General features: G+C 32.3%; 1 protein-coding gene across 1 annotated transcript; it reads right to left on the bottom strand.

Annotated features, from left to right (window-relative positions):
- Positions 1–12,047: 12,047 nt before the first annotated feature.
- Positions 12,048–13,928, bottom strand: LOC11426854 (F-box/FBD/LRR-repeat protein At3g14710). The gene is made up of 4 exons (XM_024784104.1): positions 13,586–13,928; positions 12,874–13,340; positions 12,502–12,633; positions 12,048–12,323 (listed from the first exon to the last, which is right to left on the bottom strand). Exons 1-4 carry the CDS (start codon positions 13,926–13,928, stop codon positions 12,048–12,050), a joined length of 1,218 nt encoding a protein of 405 aa, XP_024639872.1.
- Between the last annotated feature and the right edge of the window lie 3,927 nt (positions 13,929–17,855).

The raw sequence follows: 17,855 nt of genomic DNA, 5'->3' as shown, positions 1-17,855 counted from the left end.
CTCTGATCATCAAACACGATGAGCGGATCAAATTTCGATCTCGACGTTAATTCGACTGGATCCAAAACGATCAAAGATCCATCGCAGGATCCACTAAGTCCATTCTTCCTTCATCCTAGCGAAAATCTTGATGTGGTGTTGGTATCTACTCCTCTCACCGATCACAACTATCACAACTGGAGTCGATCAATGAAATGTGTTTTATCTTCCAAGAACAAAATCAGGTTCATCAACGGTAGTCTCCCTAAACCTTCTTATCTTGATTCCACATATGATCTTTGGGATAGATGCAACAACATGGTGCTTTCTTGGATCACCGAAACCTTATCTCCCCATATTTTTTAAAGTACAATTTGTATTGAGTCTGCATCTGAACTTTGGAAAGATCTTAAGCCCTGATTCACAAAAGGAATTTTTTTTAGGGTTTTTGATCTCCTTCGTGATCCTCATTCCACTCAACAAGGAGATTGATCCCTCCCAAAATATTTTACTGATATGAAAATCCTTTGGTATGAATTGGAAGACCTTCGACCTACCCCTTCTTGCTCCTGTGTAAACCCTTGTACTTGCTCTCTTTCAAATTATGTTCACAATTACAAGAATATGGAATATATCATCTGTTTTTTGAAAGGTCTTAATGCAAATTACAGCAATGTTCGCACACAAATTCTCTTAATGGATCCTTTACCTTCAATTTCAAAAGTGTATTCATCAGTGTCTCAACAAGGCTTTAACCATTCCGATGATTCCACCGCTGTCTCCATCAATTACACAAACCCTAAAAATCTTTCAAATCAGTCTAAAGGTCGTGGCAAAGGTCCAAGAACCCAATTATTTGCACCAATTGCAACAAAACCAATCATACCATTGATAACTGCTACTTGAAACATGGATTTTCTCCAGGTTATCAATCCAAAACTCATATTGAAGCCTCAAAAAATGATTCCAACAGTCTTGCTTCCCATCACAGAGGTAACTCCCAACAATCAAGAACCCACAGTGTTAAGCAACAAAATCATGATAACAATCTTTCCTTGTCCAAAGAAGAATACAAATATTTGATTAATCTCCTCAAGTCATCCCATTATGAGTCTTCTTCAAAAAAGCAATCCACATAAGACCTCCAGACTCACATCGTTTCCAACATCAACAAATCTGGTAATACGTTATCCTCCCCTTCTACTTGGATTTTAGATTATGGTGCTAGTGATCATGCCTTCCCTCATTTTTATTGCTTTACTAGTCTCTACAAAATTCAACCAATATTTGTCTCTTTTCCCAATGGAACCACCTTGGTTGCTCATTATTGTGGTTAAATTAAATTTTCAGAACAATTTGAGATATTAATAATGTTCTTTTTTCGCCTCAATTACGTATTAGTCTCATCTCTATTTGTCAATTAACTAAAACTGTGGACTGCAAACTTATATTTTCCCGTAATTCTTGTGTTCTTCAGAATTTGCATACCCAGAGGACGATTGGGAATGTTGAGTTGATCAACAACCTTTACACTCTCGGTCTACACTCTCAGGGCCCTGCATGTCATGCTGACACTTCTTTACACATTTTAGATTCTAATAAAATTGTGGCAAATTTATCTCTTTCTAGTTCTATAAGATCTAGCAATTTATATTATTTTTATGTATGACACCATAGATTAGGCCATCCTTCTACTTCTGTTTCGCAACATCTTTGTACTACTTTTCCTTACATTTCAATAAATAAAAACATTGTGGTTTTTGTCCTTTCGTTAAACAAACAAGAATTCATTTTCCCTCAAGTGAGCATACATTTTCACATTGTTTTGAACCATTACATATAGATATATGGGGACCAATTGCTACTATGTTTTTACGAGGTCACCAATAGGGCTGGCAACGAACCGATCTAATTCGATTCGATAATTGTTTCGTTGAACTTAGTTTATGAACCAAATGAGTCGAACTTGAGTTGAAAATTAAGCTCGTCAAATAAATGAACCGAACTTGAACTACGTATAATTCGACTCGTTTGGTTCATGAGCCAACTCGATATATATATATATCCTAAATCAATTACCCTAATTTTTAAATGAAATATTATTTTTAACATTTTTCTTTTTCAAAGTTTTTATTACCACTTTATTAACAATATAAAATAAAAATGTCCAACTGAATAAAAATAATGGTAATCCTCACCTAAAGTTTTTTATATATCGATATAGCAAGTGGAGTATATAACATAATCCATATACTTGAAAGTTTTAAGCTTGCTTGTTCAAAAAAAAAATATTAAGCTTGCAATTTTATGTCCCACATCGAAAATTTCGTGAAGAACGGAAAGCAACTTGTCTATAAAAAGAGGCGTGTACTGTACATTCACCTACAATGGGAATGGAATTACAATAATATTAATTAATTAATTTAATTAATAGTAGTATTTACCATTTTACGTAAGTGGTTTTTAGACCAATTACAAGGTTTGTGAGCTGTTTTTTGTGCCCTCATAAAAACCATAGTTGTTTTTGTCCCTTGGTTCATTTAATTCGAGTCTAGTTAATTTTTATCGAGTTGAATCGACTTAGATCGATTCATTTTCAACTCTAGTTATGTGATTTGAGCAAACAAACTGAACCTAACGAGCCGAACCGAACTGTTCGTGAACCTTAAACGAGTCGAACTCGAGCGGAATAAAGAGTTCGTGTCGAACTCGAGTCGAGTTTCGAGTCGAGCAAAATCTTATTGAGTCGAGCCGAGCTTAGACAGGTTCGATTCGATTCGACTCATTTTCAGCCATAGTCACCAATATTTTCTAACCACAGTGATGATTTTTTTCGTTTTACTTGGATTCATTTAATGAAATCAAAATTAGAAACTAGAACTTGCATTCAAAATTGTTTAAAATTCATCCCTACACAATATTCTGCTAAAGTCAAAGTTATGAGGAGTGATAATGGTCTTGAATTTGCCATGTCTTCTCTTTATTCTTCCTTAGACATTTTACATCAAACTTCATGTGTAGAGACACCTCAACTAAACTCTGTTGTTGAAAGAAAACATCGACACTTGCTAAATGTCACTCATATGCATTCACTCATGCCGTTTTTCTAATATACCGTCTTCTTACCCCTGTTCTTAAAAACAAAACCCCTTATGAAATTTTCTTTCAAAAATCACCCACTTTTCTTGATCTTAAAGTATTTGGTTGTCTATCCTTTGCTTCCACTTTACTACGAAAAAGAGACAAACTAGATCCGCGAGCAAGAAAGTGTTTTTTTTTTTTTATATAAATTCGGAACTAAAGGCTATGTTGTATTTGACTTACATACTCGTAATATTTTCATTTCTAGAAATGTTATCTTTCACGGACACATTTTTCCATATTCTCATAATCCATCTTCAATTAATGATCAACCGACCACTCATAATGATGACATCCCTGATCCTTTGTGTTTTGATGACTCTTTTTTTATTTGATCACATCCCTTCCCCTCAAAATGAACCTGTTTCAAATTCTATTTCTGATCTTACAAATGATATACCTCATCTGATTTGCATTCTAATCACATTAATGGAAGTTGTTTGAGAAAATCGAAAAGAGTTTCTCAACTCCCATCTTACTTAAAAGATTTTCATTGTTATAATATTGCTAATGTTGATGCTTTGTATCCCATATCTGAGTCGTTATCATATGACAACATTTCTGCATTTCATTATGCTTATATTTCTTCTATCACTGTTAATCAAGAACCTAATACTTATGAACAAGCAGTTCAACATCCTCACTGGCAAAATGCCATAGATGATGAACTCCAAGCTCTTCACCACAATAACACTTGGATTATCACTGATTTTCCACCAGGTAAGAAACCTATTGGTTGAAAATGGGTCTATAAAATTAAATATCATGCTAATGGCACCGTAGAAAGGTATAAGGCTCGATTAGTCGCTAAAGGATGTACTCAAATTGAAGGCATACATTTTTTTGATACTTACTCTCATGTTGCAAAATTAACAACTATTAGATTGCTCCTTGCTATTTCTTCCTCCAATAATTGACACTTACACCAATTAGATGTTCACAATGCTTTTTTTACATGGAGATTTGGAAGAAGAGGTCTACATGAATTTACCTCTTGGACTTTCTACTTCCAAATCAAAGCAAGTTTTGCAAGTTGACCAAATCTTTTATGGATTAAAACAATCTAGCAAACAATGGTTTTCAAAATTAACAATCTAACAATAGCTCCTCAAAGAACCAACACCGCCAACAAAGGACAACATTAATCTCCGGACAACATCAATCTCCATCTAGTAGTGGCTAGCAAAAGATGTGTTTACTTAGGTATTTGTTAAATTATTTGCCCATGCTTATAACACATTTTATCTGCAGATACAAACTTTTTCATGTACCAAGTCTAAAATATTTTCCAAACATCAAGTTAATTTTTCTTTTTACCTTGATTCTATAGGAAAGAGTCTCAAACTCCTAATAATCTAATTTGAGTGATAGGTAAGTAAGGTCTAGAGGCTTGTTTCAACCAATGATCAAATTCAATGTTTCTTTTTGATTCGAGCTTAATTAAAATTCACTATCCACTTGAGTTCAACAACTTAATTGACCAATTGATATTTTTGACAAGTTAATAATATTTTTATGTTTAAAAACATTACATTGTTAAATTGATTATTTTTTTTTATTTCAAAAAGTATGGTGGTGAAACACTCACACACATGGTACAAAGAAGTGGTAGATTGCGGCTTTGAAATCCCATCTCAACATATCAAATAATTTTTTTTCAAACTTTTTATTATTTGAGGTGTACGACATTGTTAAATTGATTTTAATTCTACATCTAATTTTATTGCAGTATTATTTGAGGTGTAACCCAAAAAAAAAATGATATATATCTTCATAAAAAAAAATGATCTATATCAAAAAAATGTTTCACAAATAAGCACTGGACCGAGGTTGATCTACATCATTGATGTGTGACACTTGGCAAATGTAAAATCAAAGGTTGGGATTAAAAGCTTTAACATAAGCACTTTTCTGATGGAAAAATAAAACAACATGCCCCTTTCTTCTTTAGGCATGGTGTAACGCTCCTATTTCTATTAAAGCAATTAAACATGCGAATAATACATTTATTCAAGAAATAGAGGCTACGCCACATTCAAAATTCAAAAACCAATAAACATGTATATAAACCTCAACAGTCGCAGCGGAATATAAACCAGAGTAAATTCAAATATACATGTTATGAATAAATAAATTACATCAACATAGATGCATATCAAAAATCCCAACAAACGGGTAATCTCCAACAAAACATAAACCAAAGTAAAAGATAATCTAGACCGACACAACTAAGCCTAGATCAGAGCCGACTAAACATCTAAACACCGATATCGGAGAAAGCTCCCAATATCCACCAAGCACAAAAACTCACCAAGCATCTAATCCTGCACAACGTCTACCCATCCATACAGATAGGCAGGCGGTCCATAACAGATCCACTGGGGGTAAGTATTACATTATCATAATCCAAATAACAGTTATCATGAACATTTCAATTAACATCATGCATTTGATCAATAAAATACTCACATCAATACTTACATCAAACCCCAATAGCTCACATCAATAATCACCAATCACATGTGTCATGAACAAATATCAATTCACAGTTATTCATACACAATCACCAATCATATACATCATGAACAATCACCAATCATAAGCCATGAACAATCATTAATCATATTTCATGAACAATCACCAATCACATGTATCAGGAACAAATATCAATTCACAAATATTCATTCACAATCACCAATCACATTTCCAAATATGACTCATGTCATGATATGCACTTATTGACACATAAATGCATGTGGTACCAAATCTCAACAAGTTCGTCACCTTTCGATGCCACTTGCACATCGAATGTAAGGGCTCACACCTGCCTTACAATAATCTCGAAGTAAAAGAGTTCAACCCTTTTACAGCAACAACGACTATGATGCATGGACATGTATAAGGACTCGATAATGCGACAACAATTCACAACTTCAACCTCAATATATAGGACAACACCCAATTATATTGATTATCTCCACAACATTGCATTATCAAGAAAACATGCCCACACAAATAAATCATAGTATTCACCATCACACATCAACATGATTATCAATAATCAACAATGTCATTCAACATCAACTATATCATATAGTTTCACCATTCCAAACAATTCTCATATTCCAAGTAAGAGAACATATAACATCTCATGACAAATATCATATCCAACATATAACCATTCAACATCAACTATCACATATAGTTTCACCATCTAAGCATTCCTTACATTCTAAGTAAGATAGCATACATATCTCATGATAAACATCATATCCAAAATATAATCACTCATTCATACAACTTCACTTAGTCATACAAGAATAATCACAATAACTCACAAGAAAATTTGCTAAAGAAACATTTCCGACAAAAATCCAAATCATGTGGCAAACGGCCAACATTGATAATTTTTAAATCTAGGCAACTTATTTAAGTTTGAAATCCTACAATTCAATCTTAATCAATCATGTAGCCAAGGACTTAAGCCACTTACAAACTATTAGAAATTATTTCAAAGGATAGCTCAAGTTCGTATGAGAAAAACCAAGACAAAACGACATTTAGCTCAAAACTCGTTTTACCGATTATACTCCACTCAAAATATTTTCTTAAACCATCAACACATTCACATTCCCAAATACATAAATGCATACTCAATTATTCACTCTGAGTACTTCATTAAACCCAATATCAAGTTTGGAAAAGTTTCACGGCTTAAAGAAAAAGTTACGATAAGTTTTCACAAAAATCCACATGACCCATGTGTAGTAATTTGATCATAACTCAAGTTCTAAAAATCATTTGGACCTCAAACCAACGCCATTAGAAAGCTAACAAAATTATCTAAAACTTTCATGTTTACATCAAAATCCAATTCAAAGCGGAAATGGGTGAAAAATAGCGAAATATGCAGGATCTGGTTCGCAGAAATCGTGTCACGATTTTACGTCCAGAAACACTGAATTTTCGGCCAACAAAATCGTGACACGCTTACCAAATCGTGACACGTTTTGCCAGCATCAGGTCCAGAAATCAGTTCTTCAAAAAGTGCGTTTTTCACCATTTCGCGCGTAAAATTCAAACCGTTAATCGGATTTTGATGCCGTTTTCGCCTACACGCTCTTGACACTTGACTCTAACATAATCTACAAAAATTTCATGTTTTAACCATCCCAAAAGTCATTTTCCAAAACCTCACATAATCACTTATTGGAGAAAACGCTTAAACATCGACATTTCACACGAAAAACCCGTTTTCTCCCAAACGACTCAACTAACATAACCACAACATGAAAACAGAAATTCTCATAGGTTCAATTCATCCAACAATAACAAAATTTCAGTCAACAAACATATATATATCAAAGTTCACTTTGGTCCTTCACATGAACACTTAACTCAACTTCACCAATTTCACAAAACCACCAACAACAATTTATTTCTCATCATCAATCCACAATTAAGTATACCCAAATCATGATTCACTCACAATAGCATCAGTTAACAATAACCACATCAATGAAATATGAATCACATCTCATTTCAATCAAAACATATCAAATTTCATCAATTAAGCATAATTTCATAACTTAACATTTATACATACTTTGAAACATGTAATTTCACCCACAAACATACCATAATCATCAATTAATGCACAAGAAAATAGCATCACAGCAAGAGCACGAATTTAGCAACAATTGTTCATCAACCCATTTTCATACAACATGAGAAAATGCAAAAATTGTACATGATTATGATAATCACTAACCCCCTTACCTTAGAAGAAGATTAACCCAAACTCTTGCTTCAATTTAGCTCCTAAGCTTACCCAATTGGATTCTTCAAGTTCTTCTCTCCAAAACCCTTTTGCTCTTCTCTTCACCTCTTTCTCTCTCTACCTCTCTCTAGAAATGTTTGTGAAATGAATGAATTGGTTCTTCTAACACAACCCTAGTGTTATCTCCACTAATGGGCTTAACTTAGTTTCTAGTGGGCTTAACCCATTTCTGTTCAAACCAAAAATATTACTACACTCCAAACGATATTTTAATTAATAACGGTAAAATGTCACTAACGGTAAAATCTAATCACTACCCTAGTAACTTAGTAAAATAAGGGTTCTCACTAATTATTAAAATAATTCTCACCAAAATTACCATTTTACCCTTACCCGTCAAATGACTAAAATACCCTTCTAATACGGTAATCCACGTAAATGCACCCGACGACAATTAAATACACACAAGCACAAATAATCACACACAAACACATAATAAAAGTAATTAAAATAAACCTAGCTAAAAATCGGGCTGTTACACATGGCAACAAAACCCATACCCGCGGTTACCCGCTCGAACCAAATCCAATTTGACGAGTTTTTTCCATTTTGACTGGGTTTGGGTATGGGTATGGGACAGGTAACGGGTATATAGGTACCCACTCCGAACCCATACCCATACCCGTCCCAAATGTAAAAAATTACTTTATGTTGATTTGTATGTTATTTTGTTTGATAATTGTCATGTTAAAAAAACTACCATTGATATTTAAAGGATCAACTAAATCATTCCGTCTAACAAATGTTAAAGTGAGCATATTGTTGAATAATATATTACAACGTTGCTCTTGGGGATGCAAAAAACTTCTATTTTTTATTAAAAAAAATTATTCGATACGGGGATGGGGACGGAGATGAGATTCAATTTCTCATCCCCGTTGGGTATGAGTAAGGTAACGGGTAAGTATATGAGAATCGGGTATGGGGACGGGGAAGGTAAAACCCGTCCCCACCCCGCTCCATTGCCATGCTTATTCTTCTTCTTTCTCAAAAACGGTACCCACACTCCTCTTCCTCTTACTACCATGGTTGTCTCTCCTTCTCACAGTCGTACCTCGCCCTCCACGCCGCGAGCCCCCACCCCCCTTCTGCTCCACACACCGCCTCAAACAACTCACCGTCAATCTTGCCGTTGCGAATTTCGTCGTCGCCGCTTTGTCCTTCAAATCGCCTATTCATTACTGATCTGAATCAAGTTTGGAGAAATTTGTATTGATTTAGCAAACTTTAATTCAGAGATATAAAAAACTGAATGATTTAATTGATTTACAAATATGTGTGATTTAATTCAAAGATGTTTTGAGCTTTGATTTTATGTGGTTATATTGATTCACTGAGATTCTGTTTGCAACGGCGTAACTGACTGGCGACGTCGACTAGAGTGTGCAGCGATAGTGCTGAGAGGAGGAGGAAGGAGCGATCGTTCTGTTTCAGAGAAAGAAAAAGCGTCTGTCTTATTTTTCATCAGAAAAGTGCTTATGTTAAACCTTTTAATCCAAACCCTTGATTTCACATTTGCCAAATGTCACACATCTATGATGGTAAATGGAGCAAAGATAGACTCTCAAAACTGTCCCAACTCCATGTCGTATCAGCTATCTGCATCCAACACAATTGTATATTTCATTCACTCTAGTAGTCCACTCTTTGTACCCTATCAAAAAACTTGACCAAATAAGATTTTTTTTTTAACGAAAAATAAGATTTTTTTTTAGTGATTAAAGAAAATGGGAAAATGATATTTCTCCCGAAAAATCTGGTCCCGAATGCATCGCGAATTAAAAATTAGCAGGCTAGCACATGTAGCAATACATCTTCCCACCCGTGTTTTCCGGCAAATACGTGATTTAATTGGCCAACATCAAAATCGTGATATGCTTTCGTGGTGGAATCTGTCGTTGTATTTAGCATCACTCAAAGAAAAATAATGCGTGAAATAGATTTTTGAGGAACAACAAAATCAATCTTTAATCCAAATAAAAATATACTTTCATGTCAAAGTTACCAATGTCATACATTAATCCATTTAACCAATGTCCCCTAGCTTTGTGAATTTTTAAGAGACGACTCCTCGCATTCTTCGTGATATTCATTTGTAGAAACATAAAAAACACATACAAGGGGAAGTACACACACATTTGTAGATTGAAGCATAGAATCAATTAAAGCATAGCATAATAAAATTCAAGCACACATCTCATGTTCTTAGCAAAATACATTAAATAAACACTAAACCAAGCGCAAGGAGTAGATATATCAAAGTATACACATACAAGGAGTCAGTACATATATATCTTTTTTTTGGTAACAAAAGGGAAGAGTACATATATATCTAAGAAGAAGACCGCCAATTAAGCAAAAATAAGAAAATAGTTCATAAATCAATACAGTTCCAAACCAAATCTTCCACGCCTCAATAAAAAGTCTCATTGTTGCAAATTAAGGTCCCATGCAGCACCAATTCTGATAAGCATATTACTAACCTAACCTCCCATATTTTATTTCTACCAAATACAAAGCATGCTAACTGCTAAGATGACATTAGGGCCCAATTGCCTTATCATAAACAGCAAGCCATAATAGATAGCAAAAAGACCAATTTAAAGGTTGAAAATTTGATATTGATATTACACACATCTACATGCTTCATGCTTGTGTTCCAACTATGCTAAACTAGCTTAATACCGAGAATTGGCACAAGAAAGAGACTCCACAAATCTCCTTGCCACCATTATATCCGTTGAATAACCCTTCATTTGGAACCTTCTCCCTGCTCACAATCACTTGAGTAAAGAATTAAATGCAAATTGCTACGAATTACAATCCTCACAAAAAAGGCTACTTGAAATTTTTTGAACCTGCACAACAAATTTCTCAGACAGGTCCCCCATCAGATCTGGATTGAGCATGTTATTCATTGCACATTATTCTCTTCTGCTACTGCGTCAAAAATAGAAGCTCCATTCTGACACCGCAGTAGTGTCCCCTGCAAAATGCAAAACACTTCAAGCTGCAGGAACAATTCACCAGTTCACATGTCCACATCGACATGAGCAAAACTCTGTTGGTGAAAGGAAGCATTAACTGCCACCGTGATATTGGGGTGAATCGGCCTTAACTGCCACTTTTCCTATAAACAGAACACCGTTACCTATATTGCAAAATAGACCCCTTTTTGGACTGTTGTTTGACAAGCCACCTGATTATAGCACCCTTGTCATAGTGGACAACAAAACAAAATATGAAAATACAACCTCTAAGCAACTGAGTCATGAACCAATTTCAAGATTGTCAAAAAGGTAGCACTCTTATTTAGTGGTTTTCTAAGTTGTAACGGTAACTCGTCTCTAGTTATAAATGATTACAGTTCATTTTCATTTGATAATTAATTTTTTTTATTGTTTTTTATGGTATATGGTTGAAAATCAACAATAAGGAAACGAGTCCATTTAGAGACATCCGATAAAATTGGAACGATAAAGAGATGATGTTTGTATAAACGAGTCCATTGTATTATTAACCTGCATGCACTCTAGTTCAATTCATCAAAGCTATTTGAGATTTGTGATTTATGGAAGTAGCAAAAATAGGAGTTCCTTGCAGCCCAAAGCACCAAAGCGAGAGAACTACTGTCAAGTTCTGTTTTGGACTGAATGGAGCTCCCAGTTCTTCGCTTACATTATTTTAATGTTTCATCTCTTTCATTTCAAAGGTGTGAAATTTCTTCCTGTCATTTGTTCTGTAAATTTCTTTTCAATATGCAGTTATAGCAATCAAAGGTACACACACACACTTGCATATTTGTACTCGTATACTATCAAAGGTGCACCTACATATACCGATCATACATGCATACACATATATGCGCATACATTAACAGATATAAATAGCCAAACAAACATCTATAAAATTAAACACATATATGGTTACAAAAAATATAAACCTAAGACAAGTGTTCGCGTGGGGAAATAAAGAATCATTTCAAGGCTTTAATTTTTGAAAAAAAATCAAGGTCTTTCAATGTCTTCATCATGCGCTTACCATCCTACAAATTTTTGCATACTATGATACTACTTACTTCTGTAAACTAAGCATATGAAAATTCAACAACATGAGGATTGAAATTATGAAATGAGGACAACTTCTCCTTAAATTCTTCCATAACCTCATCTTTGTCCGGGATTTGACTAGCAAGAGAGAAACACATCTTCTCCAAGATCATAACATTTTTCACAAAGAATTTAGCTAAAAATATCTCATGATTGTCTCCATTAACTTCTTCAAATTTCACAACATGGAGAGAAGCCAAACTACCGGGCACCACGGCAGAACTCAAAAGTTCTTCCTCAAATTTAGGTATTCCCTGACAATTAATCATCAAAAAAAGTCCAAATAAGACTCTAAAAAAGTAAAGAAATTAGATTAAAAAAAACAGCATAAAGTTACAATAAGTCAGAAACATGACCTTACGAAGACTTTTATATGATATGAAGCTTGTATCATGAATATAATGCAGCCATAGTAATGTATTTATCAAATACTAGTGTCTTGAGAACCGGTGTCTTTTCAAGCAAGGCTAACAGAATATCAACACTAAGTAAGCCAACATCCAAATGGGCCAACATTGGAAATACACATACACTTTCTAGTCGCATATTAAAAAGTTTCAGAACCTGGAATCAATGGCACAGCGGAACTGATTTATATTGCAAAGGATTATACTTAAATATGCGTTAAGAACAAACTTATGAATATACATGCCACAAATTTAGGAACAAAGTATTTTGGAGAAAATATATTTATCTTATATGTGGTACAATATTAATTGAGCAATCGTCTAATTGATAACAAGATGTTATAAAAATAAATTACTCAAGATATTCATTGTTAAAAAGGCTAAATAATATACTTACCTCGAATTTGATAGACTTCGCGTGACTGAATTGTCCGAGAAGTAAAGAAACATGGGAATCTAACAGATGAGTTGCATAGCTTGCCCTCTCATGTAAAATGATTTTAGTAGAAGCATGGCATGGGGACGTCATTAAAATGTGTTGTGGTATACCATAACCATAATAGTTGAATTCTTTTAGATCAGAAGAACTGGTGAAATAGACATAAGATCTGCTATGTCTAAAAGGCAAATCAACGTAATTCTCAATGGAAATGCTTTGAACTTGAGGCGCAATTACAAAGACACGATATGCATCAACAAACCAACCGCAATTTTTGGCCTCAAGTTTGGTTAGGAGTGGGAATCTAAGATTAATATAACGCGAGGATTCCGGTGAAGTAGCTTTAAAGTGGATTCCACACAACTTGAGATGTTTTAGGTTTTCAAAACAAATAACTTTGGCTGGAACATTATCAACGCGGAAACCTAAAACATTATCAAGGGAATTCGAATGAGTGAGCAATTCTGATTCTTCAATTGACATGAAAACACATGGAAATTGAACTAACAAGCAATTCCAATTCTTCTAATAGCAAAAAGTTTTTGAAAAGAGAATCAGAAGCAAAGACAGAGAATGAGAGTTTAAATTTGGAATGGATTTGAAGATTTTTTATTGTTCCGATTGAAAATGTTAGCGAACAATGTATCTAAAATGGATGCTTCGTACTCACTATATAGGAAAAGAGAAAAGGTTTGCATGCTTAAACCATCAGTAACAACAAGTGCTTTGGTAACAAACCTAACAAAGTTTTGTATTCTTTGAAATTGTTTATCGGAGTTGCATGTTCTTCGAAATGAAGTACACTTGGGAGTTGAAGAAGAATCATAATGATCGTGTAAAGAGAGTTTGGTGAGTGAAGTCCAGCGGTGTTCCCAACTCTTAGATAAGATAGAAGTGCGAACAGCGTCTTTGGTTGGGAGAAAAGAGAGAATGTGAGTTATTATCGATTTGGGTAACTTAATGTCGAAAATGTCTTCTTTAACAGTTTTGTTGGTAGATAAACATGACCCCATGATTGATTGCGTTTCTTCCCGAGAAGCGATGCAGGTTTGTTTTTACCTTGAATCGATTGCGGTCAACTTCGGAGAGATTAATCTGATCATCAAATAAATATGTTAGACCAAATAAATCCATGACTCTGAAGAATAAAGAAACAATATTTGTACATAGTAAAAAATGAAACAATAAAGAAACAAGTATAGCTTTTGATTGAATTAACAATTTCATCTTAAACAAGGATAAAAATCAATCACAAAGAATGCTCCTCAATAAAAACAGGTTCAATTAAACAAAAAGGAACAAACCTGTTCAACATAAAAATATACCAAAAATGGATTAACGAAATAAAACACTCTAACTTGAAAGCATTGACAACTCTATATCACACGGAAATAATCACGATGGCATTACCTTTAGCGATGAAGCAGAAAATGAAGATTAGGGATCGTTCAGTGAGAGCTGAGTGAGGGACTTTATGCCTAATTGAACTCTATCTAGTATCTACTCTTTCGTAACAAAAATAACCATACTCTTTCAAAAGTGTAAACATAACTTAATACCATTGAGTTCACCTAGTTAAACTGAGTTTGTATCTTTATACTAACAATCTAGAGTTCTTAGAAATAGCCTAATTCAAATTCCTTTCCTCTAAGGATGTCCACCTCATCAAAAACCTACTTGGCATATGTTCCTAAATTTCCTCCTAATTTTTAATACAAGTTTAATAGTTTTAATTATTATTAAAAACCGTTTTTTATTTAACATTAAATTGTACATAAAGTAAATAGTTGGTTACAATCAGATAATGATTAATATAATTACTGTTTCGATTAAAATTTATATTTTACAATAAAAATTTGAACGTTACAAATCAAATAATTATTAATCTAATTAGTATTCAATTAACATTTATATGTAACATTCAAAATTTGGTTGGTTACAAAATTATAATAAATAAACTGAATAAATTATATTTTGAATTTTGGGACGTTACACTAAGGCATTTACTTACTAATTAAAAAATTCATTGTATTAATTAGTTTTTAAGATTATATAATTAATTTTTGTTTGTTACAAAACTATATTACATAATTATTTATAAGATATTATTAAATATTAAATTAAATTTCAAATGTTATGAAGTTAATTTTTTGTACGTTACATGAAATATAATTTAATCATTTAATGCACGTTTTATAATATTAAAGACGTTGATAATATTAATTTTAAAACGGTTAAATTGATAATTAATTTATATTAACCGTTATGATACTATTTTTCTATATAAATAGTAGAGATTTTGGGTATGAGTACACAACAATCACAAAATATAGTTCTTCGTTTTCTGTTCTTTGGTGCTCTGATATCTATATTCTAAACTATTTCTATAATTTTTCTATTGCAAAGGAAAATCTCAACGAAACACAACTTCATCTCTAATGTTTCGCCAAGAAAACAATCGTGGACATTGGTTGTGAAGGTTGTTCCTGCTTGGTTTGGTCAAGACTACAAAAATAAAAAACTACCATTTTCCATGGAGTTGGTTCTAATGGATCGAAAGTTACCTTTTTCATATTGTTTTTCTTTTTTGTTTTTTTTTTAGTATTTTTTTGTTTAAATTATAGTGTTCTCATCTTTTTTATCTAGGGTGGTCAAATTGGTGCGTCTATACGAAGAACATTGATCTACAAGTTCAAGAATCAACTCCAAGAGGGAATGGTGTTCACGATTTCCTCATTTAATGTTGCTAGCAACAGTGATTTGTATCGACCATCACGCAAAGAATACAAACTGAATTTCACAATCAACACAAAAGTCAAACTATCTATAACTGTTTTGGTCCCAACAAACGTGTATTCGTTTACACCTGCACCTGATGTTTTCAATGAATTTTACGACAACAATTACTTAGTTGGTAAGTGACTATAATTTTCTTTATGTAGATTTTTTTAAATATTATTTTTGCTTACAAAAATAACACAATAATTTATATATTGAATTAATAATGTTTTGTTTAATATGATTCAATTGTACGTTATATTCTTTTAATAATAAATAGTAATTTGATTGATATTTTAATGTGTGTTATATATGCAGATGTAATTGGAGTCATGATTGGAGTTGGAGTTGAAAGAGAGTACGAAAGAGATGGTGTAAAAACTAAAATATGAATGTCATTGAGTTGGAGCTGAACTCTTTCCTATCTTCCGGTGAATCTCAAAATGCTGTTGTAGCCATTATGTTGACAAAAGTTAAATTGTTTCAAGGTAATAATTTATGACTAGCAATTGTGATTGTTTGTTTATACGAATATATATACTTGATTCATATACTTTTGAATCTTAATGATAGGAAAACCAGCATTGCAAAATGCATTTTCTTCCACTAGAATCACATTCAATCCTGAAATTGGTGAAACAAAGGAACTAAGGAAAAGGTATATATATTTTTTTTAATATAACATTTTTTTTCTTAAGTTATAATATTATTGATTGATACTTTTTATTACAGCTTTCTTAGTGCAAATACAAATTCTCCTGCATCGGGATTGATCCAGTTACCAAATTCATCTTGCATATCTGTACATGAGGAGTTTCTCTTACTTACTCCTAGGACCACTATTGAGGAGTTGAAAAATGTTAATAAGCTTTTTTTTTATTTTTTATTACAGGTCTATTTTGGTAAAGTTTGCACACCTTTTGGTATAATGTTATTTTGTATGGTGATGTAGGGCACCTCTTTTATTGTCTTGGGAATTTCAATTTTCAATTAAACAAAGCGTTTTTGTTGCATGTATTGACACTTCAATAAAAAAAAAAAACAGTTTCCATATTTTCAATTTACTTTTGTCTTAAACTTTACACAAATTCTAAAGTAAATACAAAAATTAAGTTTCCCTAAGTGTGAATAATTAGCGATAACCTATTATTTTAAAAATATTGTTTTTGTGTTTTAAACTTATTTTTTGTTCACAAATATAAAACCAAACATGATTTGTTAATGCTTTTTTTATATTCAAAATTTAACATAAAAATTCATTTTTTTTTAATGAAGTACAAAATATACATATATTTATGAGGTAAATTTTATTCAAAAATGTGCTTATTTTCATAAATTAAAAAAATAATGTCAATGAATATTATTTATGAAACCAATAAAAATAATAGATGTAACTAAAATTTTGAATTAGGTTTTTTTTATTTATAATTGTGATCGTAGAGATCATTGTGATTAAGTAAAAAATTAATATTTTTATTAAGAGTGAAAAATTAAAACATAGGTAATCATATCCATTTGATATATTGAATGACTGACAAACCAAAGCTAATACAAACTCTTACTAATTAGTTAATTTTTTAGAAATATATTAATTATTTATAGTGTTTTTATCTTTTGGATTTAATTGTACTTTTGTTGATTATTTTATCACTCTCACAAAAATAGTCATCTATAAAATTTAACTTTTTGATCTCAATAAATGATTATTTATTGTTCAATTTTAAATACGAAGATAAAATATCACATAACGCCAAAATTATGGATGAAAAGAAACAAAAACAATAATATTTAAAAAATATGTTAAAATTTAAATCATATTAAATTTTTTTAAATAAAATGTATCCCGTGCTTGGCACGGGACGTTACACTAGTAACTAAAACAAAGTTTACGTAAAATTCAGTTTAGAGAGGTTATGTAAAATTATGCGAATGAGAGAAACGATTTAATGAATTTTGGATGCAATTAAAGTTTTTTTTTTTTTGAAGAGGATGCATTTAGAGTTAGATTTCATGTGAATGATATTTTTGGGGGTGTAACCATTTTTTTTAGGTGTGACTACAAATTGCCCATTGGGTTTAATTAATTTTTTTTGTTTGAATTTTTGTTTTCATGAGCCAAGATTTGAACCCTTAAATTATTAATTTTTTTAGACCAAAAAAAA

The sequence above is a fragment of the Medicago truncatula genome, chromosome 5 (genome assembly GCF_003473485.1).
Source record: "Medicago truncatula cultivar Jemalong A17 chromosome 5, MtrunA17r5.0-ANR, whole genome shotgun sequence".
Classification (NCBI taxonomy): domain Eukaryota; kingdom Viridiplantae; phylum Streptophyta; class Magnoliopsida; order Fabales; family Fabaceae; genus Medicago; species Medicago truncatula.
Note: the sequence above shows the minus strand (reverse complement) of the source record. Positions and strands in the feature narration are given on the sequence as shown.

Bases quoted from the DNA above. Each gene is read 5' to 3' on its own strand.
- LOC11426854 (XM_024784104.1), bottom strand. From the start codon at position 13,928: ATGGGGTCATGTTTATCTACCAACAAAACTGTTAAAGAAGACATTTTC. The intron at 13,341-13,585 runs GTGAGTACGAAG...ATAATGTTTTAG, and splicing joins CTTTTCTCTTTTCCTATATA to GTTTCCGCGTTGATAATGTT. The intron at 12,634-12,873 runs GTAAGTATATTA...CATTGATTCCAG, and splicing joins CGAAGTCTATCAAATTCGAG to GTTCTGAAACTTTTTAATAT.